Raw genomic sequence first — 21,622 nt, 5'->3', positions numbered from 1 at the left:
ATCAGGAAGAACTTCTTTACTGTAAGAGTGACAGAGCACTGGAACAGGTTGCCCAGGGGGGTTGTGGAGTCTCCTACACTGGAGATATTCAAGGCCCGCCTGGACAAGTTCCTGTGTGATGTACTGTAGGTTACCCTGCTCTTGCAGGGGGGTTGGACTAGATGATCTTTTTAGGTCCCTTCCAACCCTTGGGATTCTGTGATTCTGTGATTATCACCTATGTTAAGATCCATATCTTACTCAAAGCAATAATGTCCCTTGTGTATACATTTCTGACTTGAAGTGGTGCTGCAGTTTCCTGTTTGCCAGGGCCAGAAAGTCAACAGTAGTCTTTTACCTCGGAGTACAGTTTGAACGGCTGCTCTCGCACCTTGGTGTTTGGTTTTCCTTGTCATCAAAATGATACCTGACAGCTCTGCAGAAGAACATGCAGTTCACTTTGTTGGATACTATGCTACTTTTCAAATACTTCGGAGACATTAGGTTACAGCAGTGCTATTTGTGTACATATTTACTGCTGTTAGCATCCCCTTAGGAAGATCAACACCTTGAATATTCTTCCTCTGAGCTTACATGGACAATAAAATCAGGTGCAGATGCAATGTTGCTGACTAGTATTTTAGCTTTGATAACACCCATTTATCTGCAAATCAACCCAGCTTCTGTAAACTGTTGGTACTTGAAAAGCTAAACGACCAACCAACACCCCCCTTACCCTCTGGAGAGAGGACCAACAGGATCTTCCTTATTCCTTGTGGTTAAAGAACATCTGCTGTCCAAAGAAGCTGTTTTCAACTTTGCCCTTTCAGTACATGTTAAAATAATGTTAAAAAGGTTCTTTAATTTAATCCCTTAGATTGTTAGTAAGTGGAATGTTTGGCGAATGAATTCACTTCATAGATGATTTTCTTTTCCCTTATTTCTAAGCATTATAGTTTGGTTCAATTAATCCAGTGGTGTTCTGAACTTATATTGTGCAACAAGTATTTACTGTTTCCATTACTCATTTCTCAACTTAAAAAAAAATAAAATAAAAGATCTCTTTACTGGAAGCTCCCACAACAAATTCTGCATGTCTTAAAAAACAAATTGCATTCCTATTACATTTTTTCCTTAGAGGTTTGAGAGTTGTGTCTTCCTTCTTTCCTCTGGTGGATACTACTGTTGTTTCATATAAAACAAAAAAAATCCTTTCTGTATATGTATTGTTTTAGGATTATTATCGGTTTCTCTTTCGATCTCTATTGGTACAGTAGTTTGGATTCATGGTGCTGATAAACATTAGAAATACTGATAATATCTCAAGTGTGGGTTGTGGTGTTTTTACTTTCTTTTTTCATACACCTCCTCCCCACACCAAAAAAAAGCCCCAAAACCCTAATCAAAACCAAGCCTAAAACCGAGATGTGACAGGCTGTATTATTTTGTTGCCTGATGTTCTAACTGCTGTTGGGAAAAACCGTGTGTACTTCTAAATTCAACTGATCATCGTGTAAGTGCAGAGGGCAATTTCTCCCAACTGCTCTAAACTTCAAAGAAAATTAAACACTGCAGAAGAAAGGCTGAAAAGATCAGAGGCATGGGGAGGAAGAAGAGGGGGTGAAGATAGATTTCTAAGTTCTTGTATTTCCCCACCCACTCTACCATCGTGTTCATGCATGGACAAAGTGTTCTGAACACGGAGGAGTTGTTGGTTGACAAGGGTAGACCAAAATTACTAAAGGGGATGGGGAGAAGGAGCTGTGTTTACAAAGCCTGTGAGCACTGGGCAAAGTTGAATAAAATTGTTTCATTTTCAGGAGAATGGAAACAAGCTGTTTCAATAGTAAATCTGCTTTTAATTTTACACATTGCATATGTCAGGGTTTCTCATTGGCACTATGCATACTTTTTTAAACTTGCAAGTAGTTGGAGTTCTAAATTTAGTGAATTAGTTGATAATGCACTTATTTGAGGAAGACAAGTGAAAAGATCTGACTTTTCATTTTCTTATATGCATGGTAGCGTGAAGCTATGCCAAGTCCACAAAAAAATTCAGTGAGAGTTGTGTTATGTGCATGCAGGTCACTCTGTGAGGTTCAGTTTTTTCTTTTCTCTCCTAAACTTCAGGTCTACTTCACTTGAATATTGTGAAACCATTGTGTCTGCCACAAACTTTTTCTTTGTGCAAAGAAAATTTGGTTTGGACTCTGAACTGTTCTACAGTAGTAGTAGTAGTACATATTTTTATTTGTACATGCATGCAAATGTTTTATAGTGTACTTTTCTGAACCTTTAAAATTGCATAGAGTCTAGTTTCCTGCAGGGCTATTTTAGGTTGGTGCTTCCATTAAGACATTCATGAAGGCAATCTATGTTGTAAACTTCTGTATTTTGATTTGATATTTACAGGTATCATTAAGAATGATGTCAAAATCTGAATAGATTTCCATGTTAAACTGTGACATTATTACATCTGGTTTAGCAGCATTTCATATCCAGTAAACAAACCCAACCCTTTTGTCAAGACAATTTCTGAAGGAGGGGCACTCAAAGAACATTAAGCCTTTTCATCTGCCTAATGCTCTACCAACGCTGTGATTAATCTTGGGCTTGTCTACACAGGGAAATTACCTTTGAATAAGGAGGTGTCAGAGTTTTAAATACTACAATGATTCTAGGACAGCTCTGCATTTATACTTCTTTATTTTGTATTGGGAATGCTTATGTATGGGGAAGGTACTGGAAGACACTTGTTACAGAATAACTTGTCTATTTTAATATCCTATGTAGACAAGCCTTTAGCAGACAAGGTTGGTTCCCTCCTATCTGCTGCCGTTTCTAAGTTTATTTCTCCTTACAGCTGATGTAACTCAAACTCAATCTGTTATTTCTTTTTCTTTATGCTGTTCAGGACGGTACCCTAGAGGAGCCACACATTCTAGCAAAAGGACTTTTTCCTTTTGTCGTGACTGTACTACCTCTCTGCTTGTCAATTTAGCTCATTCAGTCACTCTTCTTCAGGATGTAAACCATGCATGCAAGGAGTTTTCCTGACATTGCTGTGTGAGATGGGAGAAGGTGATTACAAAAGATTGTAATATGTTCTACATTATGCACTTGTTATGATGCATACATTTTTTATTCCCCCCCCCCCCCCCCCCATAATTCTTGCCAGTGAGCCCTGATTAAGTCTTCATAGAAAAGATTTCTCCATGTATCTCCATGTATCCTGGAAATCAACTGTATTTCCAAACTGGGGCTCTGAGCTTTGTGGCACATGCCTCCACCACTCCTGAAGTTTCCAGATTTGGCCTGCATTACTGTCTTCTGTTTGAGTCCATTGTTTTACTGAGACTCCAGAGAAGCTCTGTGCACTGTGCTTGTGTTATCTCACTGAGCATCAATCTTAAACACAAAACCAGGTTTATCCAAGCAAAGCAATGAATTCCTGGAAATAAACTGGAACAAAACTTGCTTGCCCCTCAAAAGGGGAGTGAAAACGGAACCCTAGTGGATGCTTAACAACCTATTTCCTCTTTTACTTCTGTGATACTTCTTTCTTCTGGCTGGCTTTGGGAGCTGGCAGCCCAGTCTCACCCAGTAGAGCCCTAGGAATTTGCACAGCTTTTGATTTTTTTTTGAGTGGGTCTTTCCTTCAGCTCTCTGGCCACCTTTCTGTGCGTACAATTCTGATGGCTTCCTTGCTTGGCAAGGAAGCTTGGCGTTGATCTAGCTTGAATGAACTTCCTAGTAGCTACTGAATTTTTTTACTTGCAATGACTGTAAGACAGCACAGAAATGTGAAGCTTTTTAAAAATATACAGGCAATTCCAAGTGATGCCAGAGCTATGTTAGTGTAACTACTGGTAGATGTTGCAATGAAGGCAGGTTTTGTGGAGGAGAATATGTAGTGGTAGCAAACGCATGTCACGTAGAATTTGAATGTCTCAAGGCTGGCTGAGCATTCTCATATGCAGTCCTGTTTGCTCCTCTCCTGGTGGTACTGTACAGCAGTGCCTGTGTGAATTAGATGTTGGAAAACAGCTTCTCTTCATTGAATGGTGGACTTGTAGACCTTTAAGGGCAGCTGGATGGGGAAAAATTGTGATGAAACAGTGTTCAGGTCTCTCTCTATGGATTCCAGTGAGATAGCGGTTGTTGAGACTGGTTTGTAAATGATTTATACCACTGAGTTGCTTAAATTATGTAAAGATATATCTCTTGATATTTGTCAGATGTGGCCTTTGCTGCTCCCAGTTTGGCTCCCGACAGCAAAAATATGATGAACTAAAGCAATGTAACATATATGAAAGTTGGTTTTGGATTTCTTCCTGAAACTCTAGCTATTGTTAGGGCCTTCTGTGATGGATGATTTTTAGTTATGAGAATGGCTTATTTCTCTCAGTTGTTTTGGGATGCATTGTTGGAAGGTTTAATTGCTTCTCTGGGAATATATGGTCTAGAGTTTACATTATTTTTGTTTTTCCTGTTATTTATTCTCTCTTCCAAAATAGTAGATGGGTAACACAGAATTCAGCCTTCCCTATAAAAAGTAAATGGATTTTGCGCTGTTTATTTTTTCTGTTCCTTGTCTCCGCTTTGTTGGGGTTTGTAGAGAGGTCAGCTGTATGATTTAATAATAGTGATTTATATTGCAAGCAATGTGTTTATTTGCTATATTATTGTGTCCCATTCTAAAATTACCATTTATAGCCTTAAAGTGATGTATGTTCTGACTTTTTTTCCTTAATCCTTACCTTAACTAAAGGCATGATGCAAGCAAGAACAGGAAACACTTAGAAAACAGTCTTTGGAAGTTGAGATTAGGCTGCACTTAAGCTCTTATTCTTGAAGAGGCAAATTAAAAGAAGGTTTTGAAGAGCATGTTGCACAACAAGCTGTGTGCAGTTGGCCCTGGCTAGTTGCAACCATAAGGGGTTTCGAAAGCACGTATTGGAGAGCCTTTTGACTGACTTCTTTCTTCAGCTAATTTAATACTTTATTGGTATTATTAACATACCTTGCTTCTCTCATTTGTTTTCTCCTCAGTCCTGAGGATGTCTTAAATTGCAGACTTTATAAAAATCCAGAAACTCCCAAGAGTGTTTGTAAGTGTAAGAGTGTAAGGCTCTTCAAAGGCATACATAAACAACCCCCTCCTAAAATCTTACTACTTACTATTACCCCAGTATAACAGTAACAGCAGACTGATTGGCGTGCTGTTTGCAAAGACACACAGAACTTGCATAAGTTATAGCTAGTGTCTCCTTTCTTTTCCCCCTCAGAAATGTTAGCATTGGTAATGCCACTACAAGGGCCAGACCCTTAAAGGTACCTAGATGCCTAATACCACACTAGTGCCCATGTGTATGTGGGCCTTGTGAGCCTTTCCTAGACCATGTAAGAGCTTACTTTGAGAGCAAAAGAAAAATTCTAACAGCTGGGACTGTCTTGATGCTTCTCTATCTGAAAGTGCTTTTTGTGGTCTCTCTTTCCTCCCTTTCCTCAGCCACTGAGCATCTTTGATGTCCAGTTTCTGAATGCAGTTGGAGACCTGTTAGACCTCATTCCTGCATTATTCGAGTATTCTGCAAGGGGTGGACAATGCAATGTGGAGCCAGGAAGCCATGGGAAGTATCAGTGGGATATGGGTCACTGCTCTGCACTCATCAAGGTGAGCATCAAGAACATCTCCAGTGACTGTGTTGATTTGCTGTGTCATGAGCCTGCATTTCTGGAGTCTTCATTGTTTACGTTGCATGCGCATAAAGAGACTCCTGTCATGGTGCTTTTATGCAGTTGTCACTTGTGCCTTTAATAGGATTTTGGGTCCAGTTTTGCTCATTTGTGTTCAAGGGCAGGGAAAAAATAAAACCAAACCAAACCCACAGAGATTGACAATGAAAAGCTACTAGAATTACTAGGGAATGGGGAAATACCATAGAGAGGAGACTGGAAGAGAATAAGTTGTTCTGTCTAGCCAAGTGAAGTCTGAAAGGGGATATTGTGAATGCCTACAAATCCATTGAGCAAGTTAAGCAGGGAGGAAGGGAAGAGGATTCCTTAACTAAAGATCAGTGCTAGCACAAGAATAACTGGTGCAATTGGCTGATGTTTTCTAAGTGTTAACAGTGATATTCTGGAATGGCTTCCCAATGGGAGTAATGACAGAAAAAGTACTTTTAAGATAAGTGTCTGATACATCTTAGTAGCAATTAAATTTTTCAATTAAAATTATCAAGGTTCTAGTCAGTATATGGAGACTCCATGTATCCCAGAGCAACAGTACTCAGATTAGGAAGCATTTGTTCAAGCATTTGCCTGTCACAAGAGATTTCTGAGCTAACAAGAAATCTTAGAAACAGGGAAATACTTTTAATAGAGCTATTATCAATATGTATTTACCTTTTCAAATTAAATACACTTGCATTTGCTTCCATACTTGAAAGTCACCCAGAGGCATTTTCACAGAAATAGCGTGTTTTAATTTAATGTTTGGTATGTTTGCAGAGGGCTGATCGGAATATGTAAATACAAGTATTCAAGAGGAAACTGGGGAAACAGAGAATAGCATGTGATACAGGTGTCCCAAAACCCCTAAGCTGTTTTTTTTTTTTTTTTTTGAAAAATAACAACTAATTATTTGAAAACAACACATGGGCAAGAATTATTTCCAGAAGTTTCAGAAATTCATTGTTAAGTACACAGTTAAAAGCACAAGAATTTGCTCCTTCTTAAACAACACAATTAATCAAACTACTTAGAATCTGGGAGAAAACTTTTTTTATCAAGTAAAAAACATGCAAAGTATAGTAGGGTCTGTAACTATTCCTCTTTCTGCTTCTTTTTTCCAGGTTCTACCTGGATATGAGAATATATATTTTGCCCATTCCAGCTGGTTTACATATGCAGCCACACTGAGAATATACAAGCACTGGAACTTTAATATAGTTGATCCAGAGACTAGGACTGGCCGTGTCTCATTCAGCAGTTACCCAGGTAAAGTCAAGAAAACTAAACCTATATCATTATCCAAGATACAGATATGGACCATCTTACTATCTTGCAGATGTCTTGTCTATAAAATGGGTGATACCTTAGGAAGCACTGGCTTCAATCTACCTTAAAACATTTAGCCATTGAGAGGAAGTTTATTGGCTTGAATGTGATATTGTTGTTGTCTTTTGTTGCTGATTAATCACCTTCAATGCTTTGAATAGTAGAATCATAGAATAGTTAGGGTTGGAAAGGACCTCAAGATCATCTAGTTCCAACCCCCCTGCCATGGGCAGGGACACCTCACACTAAACCATCTCACCCAAGGCTTCTTCTACCTCTGGCACAAACATGCTCCTTTGAATTCTGCTCATGTCTGCCCTCATCTCAACTGCTGAACTCCTCACCTCGCCTGTAGCATTCGCATGTTTGGTAATAACAATTCTAAACACTTCTGTTCAGCACTGTGGCATGATTCATGTTGTAATGGGGTTATTAGAGAGTATCAAACTATAGCCATTTGAAATTGTATCAACTTCTTTGGTGTTGGGTTTTGTTCGTTTAGCTTCTTCTCCCAAATCTGCCTCTTCCAGCTTCTCTATAAGCTGCTGCAGAGGAGTATATTTTTTTTATGCTTATTTTATGTGTTAGCAATGGAGCCAGCCAGAATATTTAAAATCTCCTTTGAGAAGATCAGGCAGGACATAATATTCTCAAGTTCCCTGGAAGAAGGTTAGAAATTGCCAGCAGTTAATGTTTCAGTGGTAAAATATTTACTCTTGCTAGGGTAGCACCAAGAAACATGAATATGAAAACACAAAGCAAATCGAAGGCTGAGTTAACATTGTGTAAGTTTTTAAAGGTGGAATTTCAAATTCAAAAAATACCCAAACACTCAAGAACTTTCATGAACTTTTTATAATGAAGTACGTGCTGTTGAAGACTGTCTCATTCTGATGAAATTTTGTTGGCTGATAGTTTTAAAATGTGCTCTGTTGAATTACTGTGCCTGCCTTACTACAAAGGCAAGGATCCTTCATGGCAGGGAATTCTGGGACTGTGACTGAGAAATTGTTTTGAAAGGCAAAGTTGTGGTCATTTCGTTTTGAAAGCAAGTATTTCTGTGGGGTTCGGACCCTCCTTAGTGACCTTCAGAAGTGCAGCATATTCTGACATCTGCAATTTTTGCTTTGAGGAAGGAGTAGAGGTATTCTGGTGAATTCCTGTTAAGTGTACAGCCTCTCAAGAGCTTGGGTTATCTCCAGTTCCATTGGAGGACTTAAATTTACTAATTGCAAGGAATTTTGCCAAGCCTACGTAACCTGACAGAGAGGTTCCTGTCTGAGCTCTGTTCATCGCGTGAATATACAGAAGGTTATTCTGGATCTTGTATCTTTCAGCAGAAATACTGCTGAGGATAGTGCTGTACTTCAGGAGAGTGTGGCTTGATTTAGCACCTGTTTCATGCTGCGTTGTGCTTAAGATTCAAAACTGGGTTTAGCCATGAGGAGTGTTTTATTTCCTTGTTCGTGGGTGTCTGTGGTGATGTCTGTGGGTTGTTCATTTTGTGGATTCTTTGTATAACGTGAAATACAAGTCTTCTGTTTTTAATGAGACTGATAAAGCATGCTGTATGGAAGGATACCTGAAAATCAGCTACTACTAAGCTGAAATGGTTGGGTCTCATTTGCTATTGTACAGAATCCCAGTGGGCTTCCCTGAGAATGAAGTCTGAAGAGATGGCTTACTTTAAAGCTTGCCTGTGCTGGGTAGGCTCTGACACAGCAATGCGGTACCAACAAAACTGAGTTAAAACTATTACGAAACATAGTTCCCATGGCTACAGTGAAGTTTGAGAGACCTGTGGTATGCAAAGTGAACTCACTGGCCACCTAATTACAAGGTACTATCACAAGCACTAGACAAGCATGACCCATTGACTGTAGCAAATTGCCCTAGCTGTGGGTGTAGTTCAGAAACTTGCAGTTTTCCAGAGGATGAGTAAGCTCTAAAGCACTGGCCTGGTAATGATCTAGGGACATCATGCACGAGGGAGGGAACTGCCAAATTCCTTTGCTCCATGTTGTGATGAGATGAAGACTTATATTTTCACAGCATCTGCTCATAGAATATGGAGGTCCTGGCCGTGGTTCCACTTGATGACTGTAACTTCTCTGCATGCAGTTTCCCACTGTTTTTCTCTGTCCTGGTAGACATTAAGAGCCAGTAAGAAAGGCTAAGCTAGTAAGCTCTCATAAATAGAAACACGATCCTAATGTACATAAAGTATTGACTTTTGGAGAAAATAAAGAGCATTTTAAATAAATGCCCTTCCGGTCCTTCGGTGACAAATGAGTAATTCAAAGGTTCTTGTCATTCAGTAGACTGGATGTGAAATAAGACTCTTCTGTTGTACAAAAGCTGTGTCAGAAAAGCTTCAAGGAGTCATTTGCCTTCTGAGAAGGAATGTGCCAACTACGTGATTTCTCCTGGGGTCACAAAGTAAAATTGTCCAGATTGTTTATTTACAGTATTTCAAAAGACTGGCAACTACACTGCAAAAAATATTTATTATGACTCAGTTTAGAGGATCTAAGGCTATTCACTAACCATGATGCATGTCAGCACATGCATTATGATACAACTACAGGGCCTTACACTTGCTTGCTTCTGCTGTGACCGAGCAGGTGGCAGGAGAGGCAGGAATTGCAGAGTCCATCCAGGCTTCCTCAGCAGTTCCCCATGTTCCTGTTAGCATGCTGAAACGTCCACTGTTAGAGCATGTCGTCTCTGATGCTTTCTCCTTGTCAGAGTAACAGTAGTGCTGCAGAGGTACAGTTAAGTGGAAATGAACAGGTATAGTGATCTCTGCTGTTGCAGAATGATTTAGCTACTTGCTGCTTATTTCCACACTAATCCTAATCCTCACTTGAACTCTGCTCATGGTTTTAGTTTCCTCTTCAGTTGAAAGTATCTGTGCAGAGCTGCAGGTAGGACAGCTCTGTGAATCTCTGGAAAGGAAGTGTCTGAGCTGAATTCTTGGGCACCCCTGACTTCAGTGTCTTGTTTAAGCTCTGGACATAAGTACTTAATGTGGTTGGTGAATCCGTGCACGGCAGAGAGAGTTTACATTGTACAGTTGCTCACAAATGTTGAGTGTCATTTGGGGAGTGTAAGAAATGTGATGACAGAGACTTTAGGTGCTGGGTTTTGCAGGACATAGCTAGGAAAAGATCAGAGAGAATCACACCCCCCCACCCCCCCGCCATCGCTCACCGCCACCCAGAGTCACTGCTCTACACAGCTCTACTTCAAAGAAATGAGCCCAATTAAGTGATTAAATTTGCAGTTTTCCTTGGACAGCAGGGAGGTTGCAGCTCCCAAGATTTACATCCATTTGGCTGCACCTCTTCTTGAACAAGTAGTTGTGAACTCCAGTTAAAAAAGGGAATCTACCATTTGGACCCAAGCACTCTGGTTTGGGTAGTGACATACTTCTCTGGGCTGAATCGCAGTCTTGTTGGTCTTGATTTTAGCTATTAAAGGAAACAGTTGAGAAGAACTTAATGACCACTTCTGTTTCTCTGGTCTGTTGCTTGGTTGAGACAGGTAATGGTTCAGACAGGCTATGACATGGGAACAAGATGGCACAAGTTGTCTTGATGGATCGGCTATACGTGTCCTGCTAAGGCAGGAGAGAGAAGTAACCTGTCGCTTGAGCTGAAGTAATCCAGTGTTAGTACAGAATCAGGAAGTGCGGTGTTATCCTTCCCCAAGGCCTGAGTAAGAGCTAGGAGGGGCAAAATGTGGAAAGGGTGGTAGCCCTTTCATTCTGGGGACCAGCTTGCTCATGAGATATTGGTAGAACATTTCTTGCTTCTCTGCTTCCAGCAACATGTGTCTAAAACCTGGAGGGAAGCAGAGAAAAGTCTGGTGCGCTTTGGAAATGAGAGACCAGAGCTATAGTATGGGGTATGCTATGTCCTAGTGCCTAGGAGAGCTCTGTAAGTGGAAGTAAGGCAGCTGGCAGGAGCACAGTATTAGCACGAGAAGCAGCTGCTCGTGAGACTAAGAAAACTAATCCAGAGAAGGGATCTTCTTTCCCATTCTCAAGTGTGTTTGTAGCCCAGAGCATTGAGCATCTCAGCTAGAGCTACTCGAATCCCTGTGAGGTGATTAGCAAAACCTCATGGCTCTGACTTCCAGCCTTGTTGTACTGACCCTTTCTGTACTTGAATGAGCACAAGGGCCCCTTAAAACACCTAAAAACCTGGTGCCATCTGGTTCAGAAACCAGCAGCATACCTTTTTAGGAACAGTAGCTGCCAGGAGTGTGCTCTTTAAAGAGCATGCTCTTTAGTGTGCTGACTCTGGAGAACACTGACTCAGATTTCAAAAAATATTTTGCTTTGCTTGGCTGATTAATATTGTCATGATGAATGAAACTGCAGACTCTGGAAACTTCAGTATTCCAGTGGTGATTGGAAATGGAATCCAAATGGCTCAAACTCACTCTGAAGTGCTTTCAGAAGTCCTATTACTCCTCTTTATGTAGGAAGAGTCAGGTTCGTTGGGGGGAGGTGGAGGGGAAGAGGTTAAAAAAAGCTGATTGGGAGTGGCTGATAAAAATGGGAGATGGGTTTACAGAAAAGAGGTGAACTGTACAGTGAGATAGCAGTTGACATATAAAAGGCATTTTCAATTACAACAGATTCTCATACATGCTTAAAAAAGACAATGCCACAAGAGAACACTAAACATGTGCTGGTATCTCTAGGCTTCACCCAGGTTTTGTTTTCGTGGATGTCTTTGTCCTGGGCAAACCTGTTGTAGGTGTTTTAACTTCCCTTTGTTTAAGAAGTGCCTATGCTTTAAATCAAAATGGTATGTGTTGGCTTGGAATAATTAGGCCAGTAATGGTGTATCGTGGAGAGCACACTGTATTATAGAACATTGCAGGATACAACTTGGTAAATACTAAGGCCCAGAAGGAAACCCTGTTGTTTTCAGCTTTGAGTTTTGCAATGTATTTGAATTACAGAGTTCAAACTTCAGTTAATTCAGCATCGTTCCTTGTGTTGACACTTGCTTTGAATTGAGTTTTTCTCTTTTATCTCAGCTGATGATTGAAAAAGAAGAAAAAACTGTTTTTTTTGAAGTAGGGCACTTGGCATTGGCACCAATGGGGGAATGGCATTCCCAAGTGTTTGACAATTTAATTTCTTCCCTCTGGGTAAGCACTTGACTTGTTACACAATAGTTTATTGCTGCAGTATCCCATGTCTTTCTATAAAACAGACTGGCAGAGGCAGGTTAAGAGTGTTTCTCTTCTTGCCCTTACTGCTTGGAAGAACTCTGTTGTTTATGTGCGTAATTTATTGATGCTCTTTTTCTGTCTCCAAGAATAAAATACTAGGAACCACAAGCTGCCAGGGTACTCTGCCTGTTCCGTACTGACCTATTTTTAGAGAACAGGTGATCACAAAGCATATTTTCCTGGATCTGTTCTGATTTGAGAACTTGAGACTTAAAAGAAATCTTGCTGAAACTGAGCCCTTAAACAGTACTTTTGCTTGAAGGAGATCTGTCTTTTGATGAAAGCCCATGAACTGGAGGCAGAGCTGAATCATATTGCAGTCTGTCATATGTTGCTGACCTTTGTTTGCAGAGTGCATTAATAAAGCTTGCCATAGAACATTTCATAATGGCATTCAACTACTACCCTGATGTGCAGCATTTTAGCATTTTGTACTCTTCAAAGAGGGGTACCATTAAAAACTCATTAGCAAGAGACCAGTTCTGGATGGCTTCCTCATCAGGAGCTCAGTTAACAACAATTCTTCCCTAGCCTGGCAGCCCTGTATCTGCTGGGGAATCTCAAAGCCAAGTTATTTCTGCTTTATAAATAGTCACCATGCTATCCATGGCATTACAGCTGACCTTTGCAGCTCTGTATACCACCTCTGGCTGCATGTCTGCAGCCAGATCTGCAACTGGGCCTAGGACTTCTGTTGGCATGTAACGTGGAAGCGAATATTGCCCAGAGATCCATCACTGTGTTGAGTTTGCAGGGCTGATAAGCATAAAAAAATCCCAATGACAACATGTCAGAAGGAGGAGTAGGTGGAACTCTCAAATACGGGACATGGTTTATGATTTAAGAGGTGCCCATTTCTTGGAGATGCTTTTAAGGTTAGACTGGAAAAGATTAAACTAGAAGGAAGACTTTTCTGCTTGTCTTGGTTTAATCCAGAAGGGATTAATTTAAAGGTGTATCTGTTGTCCTTGCAGAATAAAATTCTAAACCTGAAATTGGTTGATGAAAATCTCTCTGTGGAGTTATGCTTTGGTTTTGGTTTCCTCTGTTGTATTTTTAAAAGGAATTTCATTGTTAGAAACAAACACTAATGAGGCTTTTACAGTATGTAATCCTCAGCAGAAGACATAGCTTGACATATGATGGAGAAACTTCTGATGACACCAAGCTGTGTGGTTTGGTTGATACTCTGGAGGGAAGGGATGCCATCCAGAGGGACCTTGACATGCTTGTGAGGTGGGCTGATGCCAGTCTTACGAAGTTTAACCATGCCAAGTGCAAGGTCCTACACCTGGGTTGGAGCAATCCCAGGCACAGCTACAGGCTGGGCAGAGAAGAGGTTCAGAGCAGCCCTGCGGAGAAGGACTTGGGGGTGTTGGTCGATGAGAAAATGAACATGAGCCGGCTGCAGTGTGCGCTCGCAGCCCAGAAAGCCAACCGTATCCTGGGCTGCATCAAAAGGAGCGTGACCAGCAGGTCGAAGGAGGTGATCCTGCCCCTTTACTCTGCTCTCATGAGACCTCACTTGGAGCACTGTGTGCAGTTCTGGTGTCCTCAACGTAAAAAGGACATGGAACTGCTGGAACAAGTCCAGAGGAGGGCCACGAGGATGATCAGGGGACTGGAGCACCTCCCGTATGAAGACAGGCTGAGAAAGTTGGGGCTGTTCAGCCTGAAGAAGAGAAGCTGCTTGGAGATCTCATAGCAGCCTTCCAGTATCTGAAGGGGGCCTATAAGGATGCTGGGGAGAGACTCTTCGTTAGGGACTGTAGTGATAGGACAAGGGGTAATGGGTTAAAACTTAAACAGGGAAAGTTTAGATTGGATATAAGGAAGAAGTTCTGTATTGTGAGGGTGGTGAGGCACTGGAATGGGTTGCCCAGGGAAGTTGTGAGTGCTCCATCCCTGGCGGTGTTCAAGGCCAGGTTGCACAGAGCCTTGGGTGACATGGTTTAGTGTGAGGTATCCCTGCCCATGGCAGGGGGTTTGGAACTACATGATCTTAAGGTCCTTTCCAACCCTAACTATTCTAAATTTGGAATGCAAACATGAAGCAAATGCTCTACGCAAACAATTAGGCTGTGTTGAAAGCATGACAAATGAGAAACTGCTGACAGGTGGGCTTAAAGCACTTGCAGAAGTTGCCACCTCATCTTTAGTATTTGTACAGCTTGGTTTCAGACACACACACATGCTGACTCATTCATACCCTCTTAGCTCGTCACTCTCTTTTGTTCTATGAGTATACCAAAGGTTCACAAATATAACAAATTTGTATTATTGCTGTTTAAGGCTTTTTGGTGTCCCTGGATGACTTTTACATACTAGGCAGTGGCTTGGTGATGTTGCAGACTACCAACAGTGTGTTCAACCAAAGCCTCATTAAGCAAGTGGTGCCGGAATCCCTGTTAGCTTGGCAGAGGGTCCGCATTGCTAACATGATGGCAGATGGTGGCAAATCTTGGGCAGAAACCTTCTCGAAGTGCAACTCGGGTGAGTACACTTTCACATGAGTCTTAGGAAACAGGACTTGTTCCCCCTCCCCTTTGTACTGTTTTCTTTCCACAGGCAGGACAAATAATTCTCTCTTTGCTCTCATCCCTAGGGACCTACAACAATCAGTACATGGTGCTGGACCTGAAGAAGGTCAAGCTGCAGAAGAGCCTTGATGATGGTGCATTGTACATTGTTGAGCAGATCCCAACCCTTGTGGAGTATTCTGATCAAACAAATATTCTCCGGAAAGGTAATAGCTCCTATAGCTCTTACTGGCTTAGGAAAGCCATCTCTTTGTGTCATGCTTTGTAACTGGGAAGGGCTTACTGAACACTACCGCTGAGTTGCAAGACAGAAAGCTATGTTGCCAGGTCTATTGTGTTGTATTCATTTTTTCTTTATGCTGTGGCATAAATGTGGTGAGCATCTGTGTTTTTTAGAACCAGGGACATGAAATATAGGCTTTACCTTCCTTCTTTCTTTTTCTTGCCTTTTTTCCTGGTATTATTTTGCCCTGTCTTAGAGACCCATGAGGAAAAAGGGTGAGGTCTCTTTGAAGTAGTACTAAATAACTGTGATGCTGTGGGCTACTTGCAATATTTGGTGGGTGTGTCACCATGCAAGGAGATGAGCTTTAAAATATTAGAGTTCTATGTTAGATTCAGCTTCTGAACTTTCCTAGAGCTCTTGTTATCTGATAAGTACTTGCTGTTTAAAAGGTTCCTTAGTATCAAGACTAGCAACAGCTTGTTGGAAAACAAACAAGCAAAAATCCAGGTGAAGCAAAATGCCAACTGTCAGGTTTCCTTCACAGATGCCTTATACACGCTTTATGGCAGCATCCAAGAGCTTGAGCTCGTTCCACAAATTTAAGTGCATGTCTGGTGCTTTGTGCTCCCTCCTCTAATCACATGCAGAGGAGGTGAATTGATGAATTGCTTTTCATCATCAGAATGACCGGAAATGCATTTATGTTAGCAGCTGTGGTTATTTCACTCTGGAATTTTCCCCTGAGTCTGTGTCCTTGGAAAGTTCTGGTTTATTTTGGGCATTGCCACAATGCCTAAGGACACAGGAGTGTGCTGCACTTCATGTTTCTTTATGATGAGTGCGTAGTACATTGATTTAAGCATCAAAAGTAACATATCAGATCAGAACCTGGGATCTGAGTCTCTTCCACTGGATATGTAAATATTCCCATTGCTCCTGATATTGCTGAGATCTCTTGCTCTGACGGGCAGAGGAGGAAGCAGTTTTGTTTCAGATAATTTTTGCTGCCTTCATGTAATCCTTCTCACTTCCCTTCAGCTTTACACCATTTCTGGCATGTTTTCGTCACTGTTCACCCTGCCAGGCCTAACTGGCAGGTTTCACTGGCTTTTAGCAGCCCTTGGGTAAAGCCTGCCTTAGGTTGGGTGCTGCACTGTCTGCATGGGATTTGCAGTCTTGCAGAGCCTGAGATGCAGAAGAGCTCATGTTGAAGGAAAATTTGCATAGCTTCTTCTGTTTTTAGCAATTTAAACAAAGTTTTTTTCAGGTGGCATAAAGGAGTCATCTGTATGTACTGCATTCATGTGAGACAATAGCAACCTTTTGAATTACAACTAAACCCTACTGGTATGGGAGCTGATGTATCTGTATCCTCTGGCCTATGTCATCAGAGGCTGGCCAGTGTGCTCATTCCTGGAGGATGCCTCTCTTACAACACAGTTTGTGTACACAGCCCTTTTCCTTTACGTAGGTTCTAGGTCATGTAAGCAAATGATGGCAGACAGGGTGTTCCTGGTGGCTGCATGCTAGGCAGGACCCAGGCTGGTAAGGTCTCAGCTCAGGTGGTATTCCAGTGTTTATGCTGCTTGTGTATCTGTCCTTCAGGGGGCTTGGTTTCTGTGTGTTTTGCTCACAGTGAGTCTCACTTGGTTTTTCTTAAGTATCTCACAGCCAGACTCCTCATGAGCTGGGCTGACATTAATACATGGGGTGCTGCATTTACCAGTATCTAGACAAGTAAAGTAGTAAAACTCTAAGCAAAATTCTGGTGTGTGTCATTTGAGAAGCAACATTCCCACTGACACCAGGAATGCTAGTAATTTGGAGAGAATCTGAAAGTGTGCTGCTCTTGGGGCTAGCTTACGTTATGTACTCTCTCCCTGAACACTCCTTGCTGCTGGCCTTGCAAAAGAAACCCCAACAAATTAAATGTTAAGGTATAGGCATCTACTTTTTATTTCTTCCAGGACTTGCTGTACCCAGATCCTGAGCTGGATGGTCTTCTGGCTCCTTACAAGCTCTTCTGCTTTCTACACTAATCTTGTTTCAGGCAGTTGTGTGTCAGCTATCTAAAACTCTCTGGAGGTCTGGCTGTTAAACCCGCTCTTCAGTGTTAGCAAAACTGCAGGATTTGTACTTGCGCTTGGAAAGGTTAGGGCAGGGCTCTGCTCTGCCAATCAACCGCTGCTTAACTCTCAAAGGCAGATGCTGGCAAGTGTGCAGCTGTCCCTCATCTTCCCTTATTGCAGTGTGCAACCACAACTCTCCAAACACATATTTGTGTGTGGTCCGTGTGTGTTTGTGGGTATCTGTCTGTCCCTGGTATGTCAGCACAGTGTATTACTCTGCTGTGGTGAGATGGGAGGCTTGGGAAAAAGCTGGGAAGTTTGGTGGAGGCGAATGATCTTTTGCTCCTCTGAGGCTGAGCAGGGAAACCTGTGCGGGAGGTTTCTCTGCGTATTCACTTCAGACTCTGCAAGTTTCTCAGCTGTTTTGCACGATGAGTCTGCAGGGTGGAAGTCTGGGGGCAGGTTGCCTGGCTGCAGTCTCCAGTGGTGTTTATACTGGGAGTCAACCCTGGTCATGCCAGTGACTATTGCCTTATTTTCTTGTGTTCAAACCAGTTTGTGTTATTCCTCGATATGCTGTTAAGGCAACACAGCATGGAAAATGGTTCATTTTTCTTTTTTGATATAAGCAAGAGCATTCAGCTTTTCTAAGTGGTTAATAGATTGGATTTTGTCTTTGGCAGGTTACTGGCCTTCATACAATATTCCTTTCCATGAAAAGATTTACAATCTCAGTGGGTATGCTGCATATGTTGAGAAGTATGGCATGGATTTCTCTTATGAGCTTGCTCCAAGAGCAAAAATCTTCCGTCGAGACCACAGCAAGGTGACCAGTTTGGAAAGCATGAAGTACATCATGAGATACAACAGTAAGACACATGTTTATGTACTGTGGAGCTGATTTTAATAAAGCAGTGTTACTTTTATTTCTTGGATCATAGTGGGAAGCTGCAGCCTCATGTGAAGATCAGAGTTCTATTACTCTATGTGAAGAGTACACACAAAGGAAAAAGAGTAACACAGGGTCATTGTTGAGGTAGGAAACCAGGCTAAAATGACTCTCAATAGAAACAAGACTGAGTTGCTTCTAGAACAAGGGCCCTCAAGCTTGCTGTTTGACCTTTCTAGAGAGTTTCTGGTAACTCCATGAGACTCTGTGGGCTGCTGTTCCCTAATACATCTACAGCCTGTCAATCTTGAAAGCCTTAAACCCTAAGCAACAGTTAGGTCAAATCAGATGAGAATTTAGGGTAAAACTACAGGTCTTTTGGTTTTTGTGTGTGGTGTTTTGTTTTTTGTTTGGTTTTGGTTCAGTTTGTTTTTTCCTGTTCATGCAAATAATCTTTGGTAGTTAATGCTCTGCTCTGCTTTTCCCTGACAGGGGGGTTCTTAACTGCATTACAACCAGCTTAGTTAACTTCTGGCTAAGCCCATCTCTAAGTACAGATAGCTTTAGATGCTATATTTTTATTCCCAATTATAGGGAGCGTGCTGATTACTGGGCTTGGGGTTTGGGAGGCCTCTCCCAGGGTGGGGTATTGCCAATGTTTTGGCTGTGAGTAGCAGCATGTTCGTAGATGTTGAGGCTTGTCCACCTTCCCCTCTTAGTTTGCAGCTGCTGCAGTGGGTGTCTGAAGGCTTTGTTTCACGCTACTTTAGTCCAGAACAGGAAAACAAAGGCTCTAACTGCTGCACTTTTCCCTCTTCATCTCGTCCCCGCTTCACTTGCTCTTCTGCTTTTGTCTCCTGATGATGTTCCTGCAAGGTTTCATCATGTGGAGTTGCAGATGTTTGTGGTTAGAGGTTGGCAGCGGTCCCCTTGGGATGCAGAAACAGTTGTATGTACTTGGATTAGAAGCTTGTCTACTAATTGTTCTGTCTCCAGCACTGACTTCTAGCTGGTACCTGGGGAGAAGCGTGACAGCAATGTGATAGACCTGTGTTTCTACCAGCTCACGCAGATTTTAGTGGCTTGGACACTTTGCATCAGCTTTTTGTGAGGGGACTAACTTCTTTTATTTTCTTCCTTCCCTCCCCACCACATTTCTCTCCAGACTACCAGCATGATCCTTATGCTGAGCACAATCCTTGCAACACCATTTGCTGTCGGGAAGACCTGAATCCTTCATTTCCAGTGCCTGCAGGCTGCTACGACTCCAAGGTAGATTACCTCCCTTTCGATATCTGTTCTACGTTTGCTGCAGCCTCTGTGCTCCTGTCAGACCTGTAGGATGTGTCCCTACACTAGGACATATATGGCCAGGCCCGTTGGTTCCCTCCTTTCATGCTGTCCATGTGGTCGGGCAGATCTTGAGGTCTGTGCAGAGCCCCGTCTCCTGTCCCTGACACCAGTCCTGGCACAGTGGCAGAGGGCAGAGGGTACAGGGGGGAGGTGTAGGAGAAGAACGATGGGAACTTGTGGTGCTTAGGGGTTAGACCCTAAAGCCTTGCAGCAGGAGGAGCTTAAGAGAAAGCTGGAAGGAGTCATCACATCATTCCAGGAAGGTGAGTCCTCTGACTCCTGTTCATGGGGGCCGTGTAGGTGCCTCCCCAGAGCCCACAGGAATGTTTTTTCAGTCGCACTTAGCTTTACCTTTACAAAAGCCTGGCTCTCTACTGAGTCACCCTGCTCTAGGGCTCCACCTCTCTGTGAAACTGCTTTGAGCAAAGTTTGGTAAAGATCGCTTTACTTTCAGGGGGGATGCAGGAAAATCCTCAGACCCACTGTCCTGGAGAAAGCAGCAGTTTTTCTAGCGGCCTGTGTGGTATTTTCACTGTGAAGGGCGATACCTGAGTAAGCAGCTATCCAGGCCAGCCCTGTTGTGCTGGGAAGTTGTACAGTGTTGTGTCCTGTGGTGTCCAGCCTGCTGCATTTTGGGATTATGAGTTGGTTGCTAGGATGGGCCCTGTGGAGGCTGTTTTGGCATCACCAGTGCTGTGTTTTGCCATTGCTTTGTGTCCAGTCAGTTTACAGGAATGGGCTGGGGGAGGAAAGGGACCCACTGAGAGAGGTAGCCCAGAGCAAAGGCAAAACCTGTCAGTTTCAAGAACTTGAGTACAGTTTTAGTGTTTCTGAGTTTGGGAAGATGAAACAGGCTGGAGACCTCTTGAGTGGTAATGGAGGAATAGGGTGGAACCTGGGCAGCAGCATTAACTCTGCTGCTTTTGTCCTTTCCTGAATTACTCTGACTTGCCGCAGAGGACAGCCCAAGCGCTTAACATGCAGCAGAGTTTAGATCAGGACATCTAGGCTGCCCACTGCAGCTCCACCTGTTTTGGAGACACAATCCCAAGAAGGATTGTCCCAAAGGCAGATGTGCTGCCTCTCTCAACACTGGGTAGCACAAGGGCTAGAGGGCAGGTGGGCTTGTACTTTGCTGCTGCCCTTCAGCTGGGTGCTCTGTGCCTGAAGATGCCTCTGTGCAGGTGAAGAATGGTGCCTGATCAATGCGTTTCCCCTTGCTCGCTTTCCTTACCTTATTGTTATCAAATCTCCTGGGCTATCCCTGCTCTGTGGGATGGCTGCATGTCCACCATTGCACCACCGTTTTGCTCAATTTCCTGTCCTTTATTACAGGTGTCAGACTTCCGCCTGGCTTCAGCATTCACAGCCACAGCCATCAATGGCCCCCCGGTTCAGGGCGGTCTCCCTGTCTTCACCTGGAAACGATTTAACCACACACGGCACCAGGGCCTGCCAGAATCATACAACTTCCATTTTGTCACCATGAGGCCTATCCTGTAAAACCAGCATCAATATTCCCAAGTAGTTTTGGGTTGTTTTTTTTTAACAGAAATTTTCATTCCTGTGTGTAATAAATTGACCTGATGGCCACATCCCTGTGCCTTATGTGCCTTCCCCTGTCCTGCCTGCTAGGTACTTCATATTGACATTGGCTGCCTTGGTGCAGCCCAGCACATTTGCTGCTCTTCTGAGCTATTTGGGTGGCCTGTCCTTTGACTAGGATTCATGGAGACTTTTGGTGATCTGAGCCATCATCACAGCTGTTCCCAGGGCAGGAGAGAACTACAATTTGATCAATTAAAGTCATCTACCTTTAGCAGCAACACAGGACCTGCCTCCAGGACTGGGCCAAGCCAGGTGGCTGCTTTGCGCCAGTGTTGGGCTTATCTCAGTGCTGGGTTGGTGTCTGTCTTTTGTCTGAGCAGTGCCTGTGAGATGTGCTGCAAATTCCTTCTCATTTTGAATGTCTCTAGCAGAGTCAAGGCTGTGTTCTCCATGGCAGAGCAGAGTGCCTCTTGCCTACAGAGCATGGTGATCAGTGGCATTTGCAAGATTTCCTTTGTCTTGCCGAAGCAGCGTGCAAGGGTCAGGCTCCAGAAGGCAGTGAAGGGATGTGCCTGGTGATTTCTGAAAGCAGACGAATCTTTTGGAAACACACACACACACACACACACACACTCCCCACCCCTGGCTGCAGCGTAGCAGCAGGGTAAGAACTATGTGTGTTGGTGGGATGGATCTCTCACTG

General features: G+C 42.8%; 1 protein-coding gene across 2 annotated transcripts in view; it reads left to right on the top strand.

Annotated features, from left to right (window-relative positions):
- The window catches only part of PLBD1 (phospholipase B domain containing 1), a 43,526-nt gene extending 22,560 nt beyond the window's left edge, over positions 1 to 20,966 (top strand). For both annotated transcript variants that reach the window (XM_065676479.1, XM_065676490.1), the window contains 7 exons: positions 5,492 to 5,656; positions 6,837 to 6,981; positions 14,587 to 14,787; positions 14,900 to 15,040; positions 17,813 to 17,998; positions 19,184 to 19,290; positions 20,707 to 20,966. In XM_065676479.1, coding sequence (XP_065532551.1) covers positions 5,492 to 5,656; positions 6,837 to 6,981; positions 14,587 to 14,787; positions 14,900 to 15,040; positions 17,813 to 17,998; positions 19,184 to 19,290; positions 20,707 to 20,874 — 1,113 coding nt within the window. In that variant the 3' untranslated portion in view covers positions 20,875 to 20,966. The remainder of the gene's footprint in view (positions 1 to 5,491; positions 5,657 to 6,836; positions 6,982 to 14,586; positions 14,788 to 14,899; positions 15,041 to 17,812; positions 17,999 to 19,183; positions 19,291 to 20,706) is intronic.
- Positions 20,967 to 21,622: the final 656 nt, after the last annotated feature.

The sequence above is a fragment of the Lathamus discolor genome, chromosome 1, assembly GCF_037157495.1.
Source record: "Lathamus discolor isolate bLatDis1 chromosome 1, bLatDis1.hap1, whole genome shotgun sequence".
Taxonomy (NCBI): domain Eukaryota; kingdom Metazoa; phylum Chordata; class Aves; order Psittaciformes; family Psittacidae; genus Lathamus; species Lathamus discolor.
This window is presented reverse-complemented; position numbering and strand designations above follow the sequence as displayed.